General features: G+C 40.7%; 1 protein-coding gene across 2 annotated transcripts in view; it reads right to left on the reverse strand.

The window, feature by feature from the left end:
* The window catches only part of LOC121496136 (synuclein alpha interacting protein), a 149,820-nt gene that overhangs the window by 20,915 nt on the left and 109,100 nt on the right, over positions 1–19,805 (reverse strand). For both annotated transcript variants that reach the window (XM_041764428.1, XM_041764427.1), the window contains 4 exons: positions 18,486–19,354; positions 16,665–16,844; positions 10,762–10,875; positions 2,809–2,934 (listed from right to left, as the gene is read on the reverse strand). In XM_041764428.1, coding sequence (XP_041620362.1) covers positions 2,809–2,934; positions 10,762–10,875; positions 16,665–16,844; positions 18,486–19,354 — 1,289 coding nt within the window. The remainder of the gene's footprint in view (positions 1–2,808; positions 2,935–10,761; positions 10,876–16,664; positions 16,845–18,485; positions 19,355–19,805) is intronic.

Raw genomic sequence — 19,805 nt, forward strand, 5'->3', positions numbered from 1 at the left:
CCTCCTGGTCTCCAACACTGAGCCCAGCAGAGAGAGGGGAACAGGAGCTAATGTGATGTGTACAAAGTGAAGCATGCCTCCGTCCTCGTACTGTCTCCCTTGAAGCCTGAGTCTTATTCAGGTTGGAGAGCAGAATACTTTGAATCAGAAGTAACACCAAGATTTATGGAATCTGGCCAAGGCATCAGTTAGGAAAGAAGAGAGACTTGATGGACCGTGGTTGACATCATTAATTAAAAAAAAAATCAAAATTCTTTTCTAGTTCTACTGGTGACATGAGATGCCACAAAAAGCTGTTACATCAATATTAATCAGCTGCCACCATCTGACACCTCCTTTGACACCATCAAGATGAGACTGGACCTCTGGGTTTCTATTAGGAAAGGGTGGTATTGTTTTTAGAAGAGACAATTAGGATTTTTAAATTCCTAGATTGCTTAAACTCGGAGATCACAAGGAGCATCATCTTCTGGTTTATGACCAGCACCATGAAAGGCCGATCTACCACGAAGCCACTGCCTTGGACCTGACAGCGGTGGCACAGCCCACCCAGAGCATCCCTGTCAGCACTCACTGCTCCCACTCCCTTGACTCTGGCCTCTGCCAGTTCCCTCCCTGAGCTTCCTATACTCAGTTTCTGCCTCCCCTCAAAGGGGCTCACCCTCTGTTCTACCCTTGGTCTGTGTCTTTTTTTTAAATCTCACACCCAGTGGATAGACCCGCTTCCAAGATTATCCAAGTTTCCACAGCCACGGCATCTAGTGCCAAAAATATCATTTGTGTGAAGTGGAAAGATGAACGGTCCGCAAGCACAGACAGCCTCTCTTCACATAGAAAAGAAAAATAAGCAAAATCTTAAACAGAATTAGTGCTATCAGCTGGTTTTCTTTGGCTTTCAGCCACTTATTAGCAGATAAAAAAAAAAGTTCAAGACTATGACATAGTAGGGTGTTCTGTGAAACAGACAAAATTGAAGTTTTCAGTTATATTCAATTATTTTTCCACCACAAAAAGTCACGCCACCCCTATCATCTTCTGTAGATACTGGTAATCATTTAAAAACATTTCTTTCTTTCTCTGCTCTCCTTTCTCATCCCTGCTTCTACAGAGTGATGCCTTCAAGGAGAAGAGGCACATGTTGCCGACATTAATGGAGAAACTTCCAGAGCCCTGGAATATTTCCCATCATCTTTGTTCTCCAAAGGGCAGATGCTCTAGATACCTCTTGCCTTTTGCTTTTATTACTCCCTTGCCTTTCCCAGTGACAGCATTTCCAGATCTTCCCCTGTCATTTCCAGGGTCCCCTCTACCTTTCCCAAGCAACTCATTCTCTGCCTGGGTTTCTCTTTTGGATACAGTCTACCCACATACGGCAGGAAGCCAAGAAGTTCCTGTTGAGTCAGCACACTGAGTTGCAATAAAAGAAGCCACACATAATAAGGCAAAGAAGGATGCTGCCTTCTTAGAGGTGCTACATACACACAGCTTATCTAGGACCATGTGAGCTCAGTGAGGTCAAGTGTCTTCTTTCATCATGGCCCTCAGCAGTATGTGTCAGTCAGGAAACGGCTTTCCTACATCTTGGGCAGGTGTGGGATGCATCCAAAGATGCTGGGTCATTTTCCATGATAAGAATGATGAGATTGGTCTGAGGCTGGTAATTATGCATTATATGATTCATAAATTAAAATCCAGGCTGAGGGGATCCCTGGGTGGCGCAGTGGTTTAGCGCCTGCCTTTGGCCCAGGGCGCGATCCTGGAGACCGGGGATCGAATCCCACGTCAGGCTCCCGGTGCATGGAGCCTGCTTCTCCCTCTGCCTATGTCTCTGCCTCTCTCTCTCTCTCTCTCTGTGTGACTATCATAAATAAATAAAAATTAAAAAAAAAAAAGAGAAAAGAATGATTTAAAAAAAAATAAAAAATAAAATAAAATCCAGGCTGAATCTAAATAAATTTCGTTTCCGATGTAAAGCCTTTCCCTCCTTCACAAGGTCATTCCTTGCTCCTCCTCCTTCTCATTGGTCCCCTTCTCTCTGCTTTGTCACTGAGGGCCTTAACATTTTTTTTTAAGTCAAAGGATCGATCTGGTTTTTACATTCACACATACCTCAACCTTCTGAGGACCCCCACAGGGCTTTCAGCCACGTGTTACTATGATGGCGGCACTAGGTTTGGCTCAGCTTTGTACACCAAAACATTCGGCAGAGAGGTGCGGTTCTGACTTGTCTTCTTGTGGCAACTCCACATGCTCTAAGCAATCCTCCTGTATACTCTCTCAGGTGGCTGGGGGCACAGGGAGGAACCTCCCCACCTCTTCTGTGGCTCTGCTCCTCAATCTTACACTCTTACAAACACAGACCATGGTAACATATGTGAGGCAGGTAGGACTACAAGGATGAGGCCACCTGAGGCTATTGGGTGGAGAGGCTGCCAAACTACCTAGCCTGCCTGAGGGCTGAGGGGAACCATAATGGTATATCTGAGGCCTCCCTGTAATCAGTTCTGGGGCTTTCTGAAGGCATTTGAGAAGCTCCACCCTGCCCCAGAGAAAGGGGGAACCACAGCCCTCCTTCTCCAGTCCCTTTTGACATCCTGCAACACTCAAGGAGAAACCTGTAGGACTCTTTATGCCAACATTTCTGTGGATTTCTGGATATACGAATATATCAACTTAATTCCTTATTATCTACTATAGCAGAAAAAGCTGACTTAATCTACACATTTCTTCCAGCAAACAAAATTTCCATTTTTTGTTTCATTACTTGATGAACTCATTTGTCTCCTCAAAGCAGCAGAGTCTGTGTACCTGTATGCACCCGAGGTAGCCATGCTGGGAGGCTACATGGACTGCGCTGTTGCCATCTTGGTCCACTTCATCCAATGAGATGCCCTGTTCTTGCATAAACTGAAGAAGCCAAAGAAGAATTTTTTCCTATAAACACAAAGACAGTTGCTATTAATGGAATATCATGAATATCATGTAGCAAGTCTGAAAAAAAGACAAAGGAAAACAAAACTCTAACACGAGAAGCTTTCATACACCTAGGTTTATCATATCAGCAGAACATACCCTTCATTCTGAACTGAAAATCCAAGCATCTCTCTGGCTCAAGTCCATGAAAGAGGAATGCTCAGAGAAGTTGAAGAGTGGAAAATTATGTCAAAAATGCTCTTGTCTTACTTACTCAAGAGATGCAAAATTGATTTACAGAAAGTTTTGAGTACTTCCTCCAAGTCACACAGCTAGACAGATCAAAAGTGGGGGCCAGGGTCTGAGTCTTTCCATGCTAAGGCAATGTTTTTGCTACTCTGTTATGCTGTCTTTCGGGTTCCAGAATATTACATTAGGAGAACCAGCTTCTCCTCTGAAGCTGATAATGTTTCAACCCCGCCTTCATGATCCCAGACCTCCTGCAATCAACAGACTGACAAGGAGAAACAAAAGCTTAAGTTGTTAAGCATAAGATAACCTCACTGAAAGAAAACCAGGACGCTCTTGATTTTTCTGACCAAATGTTAGTGAAATTTCAAAAGGAAAGGTTTCCCTTATTCCCTGTTAAGTGGAGAGCACTCAATGCTCTGAATACAACCTTTCAAGAGCAAGGACACAGTGCGCTCAGCGTGTTGTCAAAATCCGTTTGCATTTTACCCACTGAGTATTTTGTGGTATTTTCATGTTATGTTTGGCCTCAGGAGAAAGCAGGGGGATGGGATTTCACCGTTTTAAAATAGAAGAATTAAATATAATGTTAAAAAAATATAAGAGTGGTAAAAACAACAGCATGAAGTTTAGTGAGTGGAATTTGACATTTAAAAAAATGATCATGTGTTTGAAATAGCCTTGAACCTCTCCTTAGCCTTTGAAAGTTTTTTTTTTTCTATTTTTCTTTTTTTTCCCCTCTTTTTCCAGTTCCTTGCTCAGACTGGTCATGAACTTTTATACTTTTCTGTATTAAATTTGCCTTCACCTTCTGAACATGCCAACTAATCTGCTAAAGGAATGTTGGATAAAAATAGCCAACTCTAATGCTTCAGCCCTCGTTGGGGAGGTGCAGGGCACTGTTTACACTGAAGGCACTGGCAACATCAGGGACAGGACAAACATCTGCACCTTACTCCTCTTTTCAAGTGAGTGAGCAAGGAGTAAGACCCCTAAAAAACAAGAAGGGAAACATGTAATCAATACCTATAACCTACCAAGAAGGCACTCAGGAAAAGCAGATGGAGTGTCAGCTGCAAAAGCAGACAGACGCTGTACAACATGAAACCCTCAACATCCGTGGAGAATGAGGTGGAGCAGAGCCTGGAGACCAGGGCTGGGAGCTACAATCTGGACAAGGGTATGCAGATATGCTTGTCCTTTTCTTCAGAGGCAAACTGAAGAAAGTTGGGCTGATATTTGGACCAGCATGGGTGATGTTTCATCTGTACAGGGCGGAACAACTTTCTTTACTTTTTCTAATTAGGAAGAGAAAAAACAGTATGACTTTGATTTGGAGTCAGATGATTCTATTGTGTGATCTTAACTCCTTAAAAGATCTGGGTGTCTGGACATACTGCGGGATGAGAAAACACAACCAACTGGTTTGAAGCCAATGGTGAAGATCTGGAAACATTAAGAGGGCAGGTTGCCATGACTCGACGGTAAAAAGGACAGTACTGCCACCTCAGTGGGTTGTTCTGAAGCGTGTGGTCACTTGGCTTGCTCTATGATATTAAGTCATGGAATCTTAAAATTGCAGAGTGGGAGAGACTTCAGGGAATTATCCAATTCAAACACCCTTGTTTGACAAATCCAAAAGCCAAAGAAGACAAGTATATATTCTCTGATGTTCTAGCAGCCCCTTTCTTCAGCAAGTCAAGTTCAGAGGATTGCAAGATCATTTGAAATATTCTATATATACCTTCTTGTCAGGCATATTTTCACATTTTTCAGATTCAATTAATATTAGAGTGGATAAGTCTGTTCCACCTCTACAGAAGATGCCCTTTGCCATCATTCACAGTGTTTTGACTTTTAATAATAGGGTTGTCAGAAGCAGAATACTGCATTTCAAAAGAGTAGGAATTTTTCCCTTGTATAAACATGGAGAAGAATCTAGAGACCTGGACTCTGCAGTGACTTGAAAATCTGGTCAAACAGGCCAAGGTTTGTATGAGGCAAGAGCTGCGTTGGCTCCCAATAGTCTTCCAAGTCAATTCGTATTGTTCAAGAACCTGCCTTCTTTTCTTCTGATGGCATGAAAAATTCTTCCTTAAAATTAGAGATCTTACCCAATTCAATATGCAAGATTTATATAAAGGAAGAACCATTATTCTATTGTTCAGAACAAGGAAGGTCTTTGCCCAGCACCCCAAATTCAGTTTTGTGTTCTGAAGTTGGCAATGTACTTTATTTTTTATTTTTTTTAAAGACTTTATTTATTTATTCATGAGAGACACAGAGAGAGAGAAGAGGAGAGACACAGGCAGAGGGAGAAGCAGGCTCCATACAAGGAGCCTGACCTGGGACTCGATCCTGGGTCTCCAGGATCAGGCCCTGGGCCGAAGGCGGCGCTAAACCGCTGAGCCACCCAGGCTGCCCCGACAATGTACTGTAGTAAGAAGCGACATAATCCATCTGTTCACTGATAAATTTCATGGAAACAAAAATTCTTGAATTCTCGGGTTCTGGTAAAAGCACATTTAGCATCCGCTCTCAGAGAAATGTTGCTTTCTGCTCGGATTCTGGAGAACATGCCAGCAGAAATCGATGGTCTTATAATTCAAACAGTGGCTTATTGGAGAAATAGCCAATAAAGAGAATAAATACAACTATCTTCTCCAACTAAGAAGGGTCTTTATGAATGCATATGCGTATTAAATATATATTCAGTGAGTCTACCTTCTTTCTTAGACATTCAGTGCTCTCTTCCTGTGCTTGCATGCGCATGTGTGTGCGTGCATGTGTGCATGTGTGTGTCAGGGAGATGTTCAAAGAAGAATGTAATTTTTTTTTTTTTTAGTATTTTATTGATTTTAGATAGTGAGAGAGAGAGAGCTGGGGGTGGGGGCGGCTGCAGAGGGAGATGGAGAAGACTCCCTGCTGAGCAGAGAACCTGATGTAGGGCTCCATCCCAGGACCCTGGGATCATGACCTGAGCAAAAGGCAGACTCTTGACTGACTGAGTCACTCAGGTGCTCCAAGAATGTAATTTCTGGTTTTAATTTTTCTCATAAGTACTGCTTTCAGAGATCATCCAATGCAGTCATACGGATGGAGAGGCTGTTCTGTGTTATTTCTGTTTTACAGAATGCCTCTCCAACTTAACATTCTACCCATTTACTCACACACTCATTGATACATTCAGTTTTCATCTCTTGACTAAAAACTTCCTTCATGTCCTGGTTTCCTCTTCTGGGGATTTTCTGCTCTTTCAGTGACCTGTTTATTGGTGTATTTTCTGTGTTCTTAACAGCAATGCAATTAGTTTAATGAGGCAATTAAAACATGTAATTTACAAGATTTTCTGGACAAAGTCTAATAAAAACTGTAATTGAAAAGGGTGACACAGGTTTATTACTAGCATCAATACAGTCTCTACAGTTTTCGTTATAACTAAGTCCTAAAGGAGGCAGCTTTTTCTGCAATTGTATATCATCAAATCTAATACGCTATCAATTCTAGGATTCAGTCTGGTTTTTGAGATGTTGAAGTATAAAAAAGTGACAAGCCATAATTTCATGATGTCATTTATGATAAGATAAATGGAGAATCCAGAGATAATAAAATGTGAGAAAAAAAGAATATATCCAAGGATTTCTTAAATAGGTTAAGGTCTAAATAATTCTTTTTGCCAAGTTTCCCTTATGCTTTACTTATGGTAAAATACATAAACTGAACAATATTGATATCAATAAAAATAGGAAATTGGAAGACATCCAATAATCCTAAGAACCAACATTTATGTCTGCTCTGTGCCAGCAATGGGCAGCGCTTCATGTGGCTTTTTTCTACTTAGTCTTCAGAGCTGCCTGGTGAAGCAGGTTCTTTTATCTCCATGTTAGAGATGAAGAAACTGACACCCAGAGAGATAGTTCCTTTTTTAAAAAAAAAATAAATGTCTTCAAGGCCACCAAACTAGTAAGTGGTAGAGCTACGATTTAAACCCAGATACAGAGTCAGTGTTCTTCAGGTCTCTGCTTTCTCTCTACTGAGTATGAACATTCACAACCACTCACTGACCCATGACCCCTGATTCTGTAATGGACATGCTTATTTGGCACCCCCTTGGGTCACAGAAAGCACAGTTAACAGCCCATCATCCTGTGGGTTCACGGAGCTCTGTGTCACTGAGGCTGTTTCAGAGATCTGGCCTTGGAGAGCAGATAGATGCTCATGCTAATCAAAGACTTTTCTATTTTGCTTTCATCTGCAATTACAGCACTGTCCACATGGTTTCCTGATTTCCACCCCAGGATGGTGAAAGAAAGAAGTCAAGAGAATAGCTTGCCTTTTTGATTGCAGAGAAACAGTAACATGTAGCCTGTTGAAGAATCCCTCTTGCCAGCATGCCTAACACTGTTTGTGACCATTCATAGGAACTGAGCCTTTTCTTTTTCCAAAAAGTACCTGCCCACCCACCCATGTTAGGGCCAACATTTAAAATGGGGAACACACGCAGCGCAGGCAAAGGTGCCCTTGGTATATGGCGAATGCTATGATGGACCTTGTTTCTGTAGCAGGATCTCCTTACCAAAAGTCATAGGAAAGACTCAGGACTGAAACAATCACAAGGTTTGATGCTTGAAGGTAACACAGAGTCCACTGAGCCAATAATGTCCAGGGCAGAATGGGCTGGAATCCCCATGCAGTGAAGGGCAACAGCTTTGCTGGGGGCAGGCATGAGCATGCTGGAACCTCCGTGGTGAAAGAACCCAGCCCCAGTTGCACAGCTGGTGGCTCTGTCTTGAGACCATTCTGGCTCACTTGTTTCGCCAGCAACATCTCTCTCCTGGGACAGCAAAGCAGGCTGACTGGAGGCCATTCCTGCTTTATCCTTGAGTTTCCTCCACAGCTTTTGCCTTGGCGCTCCCCATGGCTGCCTCTGCTCCGGACAATCAGGCCATGAAATAATTGCATCCTCTGAGATTTCATGTGTCAGGATGAGGAAAATCGATTAAATCACCCAAAGATCTATCACTCCAGGAGACCACTAAAAACTGCTGGCTGCCCTGTGGTACTGGAGTTTTTAAGGTCATTTTTACAAGAAAAAGGACACAAATTGGGAGTTAGAGAGAGCCCGGTCTTTCAGAATCTATATGAGGGGCAGAGGGCAATGAAAATAAACCAGGAGAGGAATTTTGCTCTGCACTATCCTTTCCAGAGGTATTTACTCAAGAAACAAGACCAGAACACGCTCAAGTGCCTGCCTGATATCGAAAAACTTGCATGTGCTGAATCCATTAGAAAACTTTTTGGTAATAGTCTTCCTTGTGAAAATATTAGCCTTGTCCTGGTTCCAAGTTCAGCATCTCCGCAGGTTATCTGTTACATAAGTGCCTGTGGGAGGACACAGAATGGCTGGACAGAAGAGAATTCACAGCTCTAAAGGGCTTCTAGGCTTTCCACATGGATAGGAATGCTCTCCTAAGGGCACTGGTGGGCTGGCCTTGCTCCACACTGGACTCAAGGTCATTAACAATGCTTATCAGCTTGAAATAACCACCTGGATGCTGACACAAGCATGAGGCAAATGTCTGACATGGCTCTTCAATTAGGTCACCCATTTCTGTATTTTCCTCGAGTCTGGTCAAGTAGGCCATGCCATCACCCACCAGTCCCAGAAAGGGCACCTGCTCTTGGTTCTGTCCCAGTAGGTTCACAATTGTGAGAAACCCACTGCGAGAGCTGAACGGAGAAAGTGGCATGCATTAAGCAGCATTTCCCAAGACAAAGAATGCCGGGAGCCCAATTATTTACTTGGAGTCTCAGCACAGTGATGCAATCCTTTCCTCCTTTTCTTTGGCAAGCCCTATCAAAAGTGCAGGTAGTCTTTCCACTGGTATCTGAAATTCCTTGTGAGGCTTTAGAAGAGCGAAATGAAATCAGAGATATGAAACATTTATGCAGGCAGTCTGGGAATAAATAACATTCCATTTTAGACCAAAAATGATTTATGAAGATCCTCAGTGATGACATTCTTCTGGTCACTTGAAAATTCTATTCTCCCCTTTGCCAGTATAAACAACAAAAAAGGGCATCCTTAGCAAATGCTCATTAACTATCATGGTTGTTGGTAGAATTCCGTGGCTGGGGCTTGCAAGGACACTACACAGAGAGAATGGAGTGATTATTTCAAAGATAGTGGCTTTTAAAAAAAAATTTTTTTTCCCAGATCAGCCTAACTTTGACAGATTTTAAATGTTCCTCCTGCTTCTTTCTTCATCTCATAAATTTAGTGCCAGGTACTCCCTTCTTTGATGAGCTGTGTATCACAGTGTGTTGTTAGCTAACATTGTGAAAAAGTCTTCCTCAGCTAATCAATGCTGCTGTAAACAGGCTAAACAAATTATCTACGTCAGCGAGACAAAACAGGATCTGGTTTTCTAGTCACAGGGTCTCAGCTGAGATGCAATCTCTGCTTCCTAGGCATGTGCAAGTTACTTAAATTTCTTTCTTCACTCTCATCTACAGAATGGCTAAGAACAATAGAATCCAACAGCATTGTTTTAAGGAACAAGTCAGATAATGTATGCAAAACCCGATGGCCTGGTGCCTGGCACATACTGGAAACATTACATATTAATATGTATGTATATAACTGAAGTCACCATGGCACCAAATAGCTAGCACCTAAACATGGACTCCCACTAGAGAAAGACTGTAGTGATATTCTCCAAGGGTATTTTTTGAACTTGAGATTGTCATGCTCGAAAAAGCATAATCTCTTGTTGACAATACCACAATTTACTGCCATTGGGAAAGTTTATGAAGCCAAAGGGGATATGGTTATATGCACGAGAAGCAATTTTCTTTGCCACAAACAAATATGATTAAATCTATTTTAATACAGTGCTGACTTTATTTATTTTTTTAAGACTGAGATTGGCATTTTGTGGTTCCAATTTAAAATACATATATAATTTATACTTACCCTTCTCAAAGGGAGTTACTGGTTATTTTTTTTACTCCGTACCCTGGACTGTGATCTGTGTACATCAATTACTCATACCAGGATTTCCTATTGTAGAAACTGGTTGTAACTGAGACACATTTATAGTTACTGTGTTTGTTTATTTTTAATAGAGGGAGACTTACTTAATTATTGACTTACTGAAGATTTCCCCTTTAATGTTGGGTACAAGAAAATTTATCATTTTCCCTTTTGACAAAAATTAAATTCACTTATTGTGGAAAACTTGGAAAATGCTGAAAAATCCAAAAAAGAAGATAAAAGCCACTTCTAATTCTACCCTAAGTGATATCTACTATAAACATGTTGTAACAGTTTTTTCTGTAGTCTTATCACCTACTTCTCTTCTTCTCTCTCCAGAATTCAAAGCTGGTAACCAAATTTTATGAATGGTTTTGTATCACACATTTTAATATTATATAATGACCATGTTTTCTCATAAAATTTCATCATAGGTATGTGGCTTCATTATTTATCCAATACCTTAATTATGGAATATTTAGGTTATTTAAACATGTTTTTCATTAAAATATATTACAAGGAAATAATGGCTTATAAATATGATCATTAAAAATTCTTCCTACCTGGCCAAAGCAACCTGCGTAATGAATAAGGCTTGGGAAATCCTTAGAACAGCTCAGCTCAGCGATGGCTTCGGTTTCACTCACCATCCAGCGGACACACTCCAACTGACCATTCTAGGTTGGAAAGAAGAAGAAAGAAAGAAATTCAAGGTAATGCATGTTTGAAAAACACCTCATAGATGGTAATTTTGCTAAGGGAAGAAATCGCATGAATTTTGGTTCTTGTATTTGGCTCCATTTATTTGCAGTATATCATCTGTTTTATCTCTGGTCTGTGCTTATGGTTCAAAATCAGTTGGGGGAATTTTATTAAAATGCATTTTCATAATTGTAATCAGGCAAATTGAGGCACAAATTGTATACTATAAAATATACTCTACCCTCTTTAAGTACAGAGTTTGAGGACTTTTGACAAATATATACTCTCTTGTGACTACTGCTCCAATCAAGATACAGAACATTTCATTCTCCCCTTCCCCCAAATTTCTAGGACTCCTCTGGTCTTAGGTCTTCATTTTTGCCCCAGTGATGGGATTTCTATCACAACAGACAGAGTATGTAATCTTCTGGGTCTTACTTATGTCACTCAGTATTCATTCTTTTGAGATTCATCTAAGCTTCTGCTTGTATGAAAGGTTTGTTCTTTCTTGTTGCTGACAAGTATTCTATTGTATGAATATATCAGTATTTCTTTATTCATTAGCTCTTAGAATAGTCTTTTATAAACCCTGAGAATCTGAAATGGTAGGATTCCAAAATAAAGAAAGAGCAAATAACATTACACTGGCTCAACTGCTACTTTCACCGAAGCCTTCGGTGACTCTGTCCCCACACTGGCTCTTTCCTCCTATGCTGAGATCCCATATTGTACAAACCAGGAAAGCACCTGTGACATGTATAAATAACTTAGTCATTAGGACCCAGACTTGAATGGATTTAAATCCTTAATACACTACTTAGTTACAAGACCTTGACTAAGTTGCTTCCTCTCTGATAGTCTTCTCATCTGTAAAATGGCAGGGATAGTAGTAACTACCTCATAAAGTTACTGAGAGCAGCAGATAAGACAAAGCATGTGAACTTAATCAGGATACAACACTTGTTACCTTTTACTGGTAGTGCACTCTCTTACATCCTTTGTTACACAAATGAGACATTCAGCTGCCTTCCTGGTTTACAAAGTGTGGGGCCTTAGCCCATGAGAAAAGAGCTACCATGCCATGGAGTCTGGGAAGTCTATTCTAGACATGAGATGTAAGAGGTAATCTGCTCATTTTTTAAATCTACGCTTATTTGGATAGTGGGATTTCAAGTAGTCAGCTCTCAACTGTTCACAAGCTGAAACTATTCTTCCATTGGGGGAATCCACCAGGATCAGGTGGGTGCTCAATAGCTTCCAGGTACCACACTGGATTTGTCTCTTCCTTCCTCTGCCCTATTTGTTGTCAGGGGAGGTTGGTCTGTATGGGCTGCCTCCCTTGCCCCCTGGGTTTGACTGATGGAGAATGTTGGGCAGGACACCAAGAAAGGAGAATGAGTTTAAGGTCCCCTCTTTTTCTGGCTTTCCCAACTCCCACAGGGGTGCCGTTGGCTGCTGTGTCCCTCTACCAGTCAAAGGTAAAAAAATCAGCCAGTTCTTCCATTCAGCCCTCTCTATTGCTCGTGACCCTCCCTGGCCCCTCAGGCTCTCAGGTGGTAATAGTGCTCTGCTCTGATCTCCAGGATACTGCACTTTTCTTCTTGGGCTCCTTACACCTCACCCATCATCCTTTGGTATTTGAATCCTTCATTAAAGATGTTCTTCAGGGATCCCTGGGTGGCGCAGCGGTTTGGTGCCTGCCTTTGGCCCAGGGCGCGATCCTGGAGACCCGGGATCGAATGCCACATCAGGCTCCTGGTGCATGGAGCCTGCTTCTCCCTCTGCCTGTGTCTCTGCCTCTCTCTCTCTCTCTCTCTGTATGACTATCATAAATAAATAAAAATTAAAAAAAATAGTTTTTTAAAAAAAAAGATGTTCTTCAAATTGCATAATTTGAGCATGCCAACTGTTTCCTACCAGGATTAAAATAAAACTGTGATACAATGTGTTTCATTCTCTCTGAATAAAGAAAGGAATGGGAACTGGATTGAGCAACTACTAGGGAAGACAGTTCTTATCGACTGGCATTTACACAGAACACAGAAATATAAGGTGATATTCCTGATTTTAATGACTTGAGTCCTCTTTTTTTTTCTCGGTCAATCTAACTAAAAGTTTACTGATCTTTAAAAATCTATTCATAGAACCAGATTTGGTTTTGCTGACTTTCTCTATTTCTTTTTTCTGCTTTCCACTGCATTTATTTCTCCTTGAATTTTTAAATTTATTTCCCTCTGCTTGTTTTGAATGTAGTTTGCTTTTCTTTTTCAAATTTAAGGTAGAAGGTTAAGCTATTAACTTTAGATCTTTCTTATTCCTTTTTTTAAATACTGGCATTTATAGCTATAAATTTCCCTCTTAGCATTGCTTTAGTTGCATCTTAAGTGATAATATACTGCAATTTCATTCATCTCCAAATATTTTTCAGTTTCCCTTGTAATTTCTTCTTTGATAAATGATTATTTTGGAGTGTGTTAGTTCCAGATACTTGTATCTCTAATTTCCTTCTGTTACTGATTTCTAATTGCATTTCATTATAGTTAAAGGACATACTTTGTATGATTCCACTCCTTTCATCTTCATCGAACCTGTTCTGTGGCCCAACATATGGCCTATTCTGGAGAATGTTCCATCTGTATTTGGGGAGAATGTGTATTCTGCTGTTGTTGGATATAGAATGTTCTGTTAGATGTCGGTTAGGTCTAGTTATTCAAGAAGGGAATGTCTGAATAAGTATATTAAATAATAAAATGCTGCTGTAAAGGCAGAAGGAAATATATCACTACCATGATTTTGAACACATCTCTTTCCATAAATAGAAATACAAAACAAAACAAATGTTATTAATTCTAGCAGGAGATTTTTGCCTGAATCTGGGATCACTCCCTAAATGTTAAAAAAAAGTCACATCAGTAGGTTATGGCTTTGAAGTCATTTTCTCATAAGACCAACATGTTATCTTTGAGCTTAATCAGAAGCACTGAATGAGAAATGAAAAACAAACTAAGGTTATTTCACTCCAAGTCTGTTTAGCTCCTAAAACAATGGAATGTGTTTGCCTCATTTTAGAAACACACTGCTCTCACCTTAGATTTCTTTCCAGTTACTTTCCTTAACTGTTCCCAAAGGGCACTTAGTAAAATGTCCTGGACTGCCACAGTACCTCAGGTTGGGTTCCCCAGAAAACCCTCAATAAATTCTGCAGTGTAACTGATAAGAATTTATAATGTTCCATTTAAGAAGTTTAAGGGTAGGGGAGAGGTGTTCTTAAGCCTTCAAAGCCCCTTTTCTCAGGTAATCTTTTTATTTGATACCCTATCTCTGACTCTGCTTCCTGTCAGCCAAGTCACATTATCTCAGCAACTTCTGCCTGTTTGAACCAAGTTTGTTGTCTTTACTGACAGCTGGGCTCTCAGAACTATGCTTAATGAGGTGAAACGCCATCAGTTGGTCACTGGTGTTCAAAACAAGGTCCTAAAACAGAAGAATGATGACTTCTAGAACTCCCTCGACTTCACCAATGTCTATCAAATTACATTGAATGGACTGAGGCAGGATTGGGGTCAGGACAGATTTCCAAAGGGGGGTGGCACTTATTATAAAATATTTGTGTTAACTTCTTTTGTAAATTCTAGATTAAATGAAGAAACAGAAGATTTCCATTTCTTATATCATTGTGTTCAGAATTAAAAATATGAAAAATCTGAGACCCCAAATCCATAAGAACTTTTGAGTCTTATGGGCTTGATGTGCATTCTTCATTAAAACAAACCAAAAACACTGAAGTTCAAGTTTACATGCTGATTATGTGATAGCAGTATGCTGACTAGAGGAATTTAAGAATGAATTACCAATATGGATACCGTAGAAGGAGTTTATACCCAGGGTTGGCCTAATGACCACCAAGTTTCTTATGTACTGTCCTACCCTGAAGATTCTTAATCTATGAAAACAAGTACTAGGGCATATAAATGAAGAAAAAATTTCCTCACCCAACTACACAGCCACGATATACTCCATAATCTACCAGCAGTTAGGAAAGCTAATGAGAATTATATTTTATAAACACTAAAATAGCAAGACAAATGTCAACATTTATTGGCATTGTAAGAATATTTTATCACTGACCCACACCTACTGATGACCAGATCTAACCCCTATCTTCCCACAGGACTCTGATATAAGACGAGATCCTGAATTTGCCATCCTGCTCTTGAATTACTGGTAACTTACCTGCCCTACGTACTTGGCTATCAGCTCCTGAAGAAAAGGGATTATGTCTCATTCAAATGTGTATTGCCATCACCCAACACAGTTCCTGGTGGACTTGGTACACATTGTTGAACTCAACTACACGGCACTTTGACTTTGCATCTAATATCTCTTTCTTCATGATTGCTGCGGGCAGTTCAGCTCTTAATGTGCCATAGGAACAATCACTAAAGGAAAGTGATATCTACCAGGGTCATAAATTTCTTATTTTATCAAAAAAGTATTATTTTCTATACTATCTTGGAAATAATACATTATAGTTGAGTAAAATTAAATAAAACAGAAAGCAACTTTTAATACATTAAACTTTACTGAATGATGAAGCACCTTGGTGGCTCAGTGGGTTAAGCAACTGCCTTCATATCATGATCTCAGGGTCCTGAAATCAAGGCCTACATTGGGCTGTCTGCTCAGCAGGGACTCTGCTTTTCCCTCTCCCCTTGCCCTCTCCCCCTGCTTGGGTGTGTGTGCATGCTCTCTCTCTCTCAAATGAATAAATAAAATCTTTAAAAAATTCTCTGAATGGTAAATAAATTGAAGATGCAAAAATTCAGATTTGCATAAAAGATATGTTAGGGGTAGGAGAGCAATCATTTTTTCAAATGTAGCATGTTCTTCAGTGAATTCATAAGTACATTTCTTTAACTAGCAAGTTCCTCTAGTAAATTTCAAAATAATTCCATTTCTAAAAATTATGATTATTCAGCCTGTAGAAGACATAACTATTATGTAAAGCAGAGCACATATGCAGAAGCACAAGATGTATTATATTTCCCTGAACTTCTGGCTTCTTCATAAATATGACTGAATTTTACATTTATTTGCCAAAGATCTTAAAAGTAATTGTAGTTTAATAGCTAAACTTCTAGTGATGTGTTATGTTTTACAGAGGCCCTCACTGCAGTGCTATAAAAGTCCATGTTTCCCTGACTCACAGTTTCTAAGTTTTAACTCTATCCCAGTCGACATTAAGCTCAAAACTCAGCTCTGACATTCTGAACAACTCTTGGTACTGAAAGACATTTAAACTTCAGATGTGATCCATTAGAAGCCTGCTTTAGGATCTGAAATACTCCTGAGAGCTATCATTCCTTAAAATACACCTTTTCCTCATTTGTCTCTCTCATTATACTCACATTAGGAAAAAATGAAACAGCCTCAGATAAATCCAGGTGTGGTTAAAAATCTAAATTGCAGTCACTATGAATAACAAAAGTTCTGAGAACCACAATAGATCATTTTCCTTTCCCTTTATTAGCTGATTTGAAGCTTACCCTCATTGCACGATAAATTGGAATGTAGTCTCCAAAGCTCAAAGCAGTTGTAACCGAAATGATTACTCTCTTTAAATGTAGTATGCTCATTTGCCATTTGCTTGGTATATCATGCTACTCTCTCCCTATACGCGTTTCTGCAACTTAGCTCACTAGGAATCTTCAAAAACAGAAATCCAACTTTTAGCTGTGGCTGGTCCCAGCCCCCAACCAATCACCTTGATGGCCAGGCCCGCTGGAGTCAGCTTCTCTGCATTTCGCTCACTGAGGCAATCTTCTCCCATCAAAGACGTGAGGTGCTGGAGACATTCTGCATGTCCCTGTGATGCGGCCACATGTAGGAGATTGTTGCCACTTTCGTCGTGAATTTTGTCTAGGTTGTCGGCAGCGAGGTGTGGCTGTACAAACAGTAAGGTTAGAACACTTAAGTCAATAATCAGAATATGCTGTGGGGGTTTTGCTGTGGGCACTGGGAGGAAGAGATGAGCTTCCAGAAGTTCTGGTGGCAATCCTGAGTGTTTAATAAGTCAGAATTCCCTACTATTAATTTTAATGACTCTCCATTACAATTTTTGCTATATTGTCCTTTAGAACATGAATTCTCAAGGGGCTTATCTTCCTGGGAGACCTGGTAAGGGCTAGGTCAGTAAGCTTGCAGAGGCTCCAAGCTGGCTTTCTAAACAACTACAATGACATTTATGGTAATTGGCAAGTTCCCTCTCTGTCTACTCCACTCGACTGCTAAGTGCTGACAGCCAGACTGTTTTATCCTCTGTTGTAGGTTTGTTGAATGAAGGAACTACTTCTCTCAACCATCTGGTTTGCCTTGAACAACTGAGAATTGGCTTTGATTGCAAGCTATCTGATGGTTGTCACAATCAGAGCTACCATGGGGTATTTCCAGAATACTTTCACCCCAAACAGACCCTGGGGTACCCTGAGGCCAAACCCAACCATCAGAGTTCTCACCTCTAGTGAAGCTTAGTTCCCTGCATATGACATGTGGATAGAGACTGCTGGGTGAGTTGTGAAGTGTTACCATTTGGGAAACGTGAAAACATGGGATGGACAGAAGAAAAGAATGAACCAGAGAGAGAAAAGAGAAGAAGAACTAAGAGAAATGGAAAAGCTATTTTCAGGAGGAAAAAAAAATGTTTTATTACTTTTTAAAAGTAAAATTGTTTAATCTTCTCATCCTACAACAATAGTTAAGATTTGTGATAATAGACCAGGCACATTGTACTTATCTCTGCATGGCTTTACCCTAAGTGGAATTGCCAAGATGTAATGATTTTCTTGAGTGAGACCTTAATTAACATCATAGTATCAGCCCAGGCTTGCTACTGTTTGATCCAAGTCTGGAAGCCAGAAAAGAACAATGCAGGCAGATGGAGTGTGATTTCAGTTGAGCTCTCTCTGAGCCTAAGCAGAACAGACTTTTCTTACATCACGTTAACTTTGTGACCAGAGTCTTTGGAAAAGCTTCTTCATGCTCCCTAGACACACAGAGCTGGAATCTAGTAAAAACTCAATGTAGGTCAGAGGGCAGCCAAGCTCTAGGGTAAGCTTCTATCTGCAAATGCTTTCAACTTCCTAGTCCAACTCTTCTGAATAATGATCGGGATAGAACAGAAGACCCTCTGTTCATGTATCTGGCAGGTCCACCATCAACAAGGAACTGACATACCCACAAGTACCTGAGTGAGCGCACTGGGAATCATTTGAATAGGGAACAGAAAGACAGGACGATTCACGTTAAAGCAAGGGCTGGGCTCAGTTTTGTTTTTGTTTTAGATTATGAGTCCTATTCCAGTCAAATTTGTGCATAGTTAAAGCAGAGTAACACTCCCTCTATAGCCATTTGTTTCCCCCTGTGTTAATCTCCTAACTTTGCATTTTTAGAATCCAAAAGACACATCATTTAGCTGAAGCTATGAGTAAAGATGAAGCAAGAATGGAAACAAAGCATCATCATTTTGTTACTCATGAATGGAGCCGGTAAAACTGGAGTCTCTAGATCTGAATTAGATCGTACTTACCAGGAGAGATATCTGTCCTTCCTTAACAATGTTCAAGATGCTTTTCACTTTTTTCAGATATTCACTCCTTTCTTCCTGGCCTTGGGAGCTGGTCCAGTTCCCACCCCCAATCTGCTCTTCTAGTTTGGGTTCTGTGGCTGAGGACTGCAAATGGAAGGCCCTGAGCTGGCAGTCTGGCGTTGCCTTCTCACGTTTTCGACCATGAGGATCACTAAAGGTCTTGTTTAGGAAGTCCTTAGTCTGGTTTTCAGGCTCATATGCAGAGCCACACTTCACCAGAGGTGGCGAGCTCTCAGACTCTTCTGTGGAGAGCTTTGGCTGGTCTCTGATGACAGAGGATGCTTTTCTCAAGTGTGGGCTTTTCACAGGAGAAAGAACACAGAATGGTGTCATGTTGGATGGTGAGCTCTCAGCACTTCCAGGAGAGCAGGCTTTGCCAGAAAGGCCATTGATGGTTGTGCACAAACCCAAAATTCTCTTATCTGAAGTCACCTTGGTGAAAGAGGCAAGCTGTTGACTGGATTTAATGTAAGGCACATCCAGAATCTCATCCATGTCAAGGTCATAATGCTCCAGTTCCCCCAGCAAGGTGCTGGGCTCGCTGCTCTTACTCTGGGGACCATTTTCTCCATCTCCAGGGCTGAGGTCCTCAGGTTGGGGGCCTGGGTCGGGATCACCCCCTTTCTGGTACTCCACCTTCTGGTTCTTCTGGTCATCACTTTCATTGTTCTCCAGAGTCTCTGGTTGATGTTTCAGTGGGGAAACTCGCTTCACAGGACGGAACTTACTGTACACATCCGCGATTCCTGTGGGCTTTTGTGTGTTTGTAATCAGTGCTGACACGTTGCAATTCCAGCTCGAGCTAGAAACTGTTTAGAAATAAATAAGAGAATATTAAATGGAAACACTGAAGATATCTTGGTCACGCAGGCAGGTGTAATCCACTCACATTATGTTCATAGAAAGCCCCTAAGGGTATGACTTAAGAGGAAACGCATACATAAACCAGTTTATCCTTACCACTGGAAAATAGTGAGTGATAAAAATTATGGCCTAATGGCTGAAAATTTATTAAAGGAGTAATAATGGAAAAAAGCAAAAAACAGATTTTTAGGTTCATTCTCTGGATAACTATTCTTCTTTGGAAGGATTATGATACTTGTCACCATCCTGAAAAACAGAAATGGGAGGTTGTATCCTCTGTGTTAAATGAACTTCCAAACTAGTTTGGGGAGGGGAGGGATGTACGCACACACGAGCACATGCATACATATGTATCTGTGTACCCCTAAAGATTAAGAAGTCCCACATAAAGATGGG

This window comes from Vulpes lagopus, chromosome 7 (assembly GCF_018345385.1).
Source record: "Vulpes lagopus strain Blue_001 chromosome 7, ASM1834538v1, whole genome shotgun sequence".
Taxonomy (NCBI): Eukaryota; Metazoa; Chordata; class Mammalia; order Carnivora; family Canidae; genus Vulpes; species Vulpes lagopus.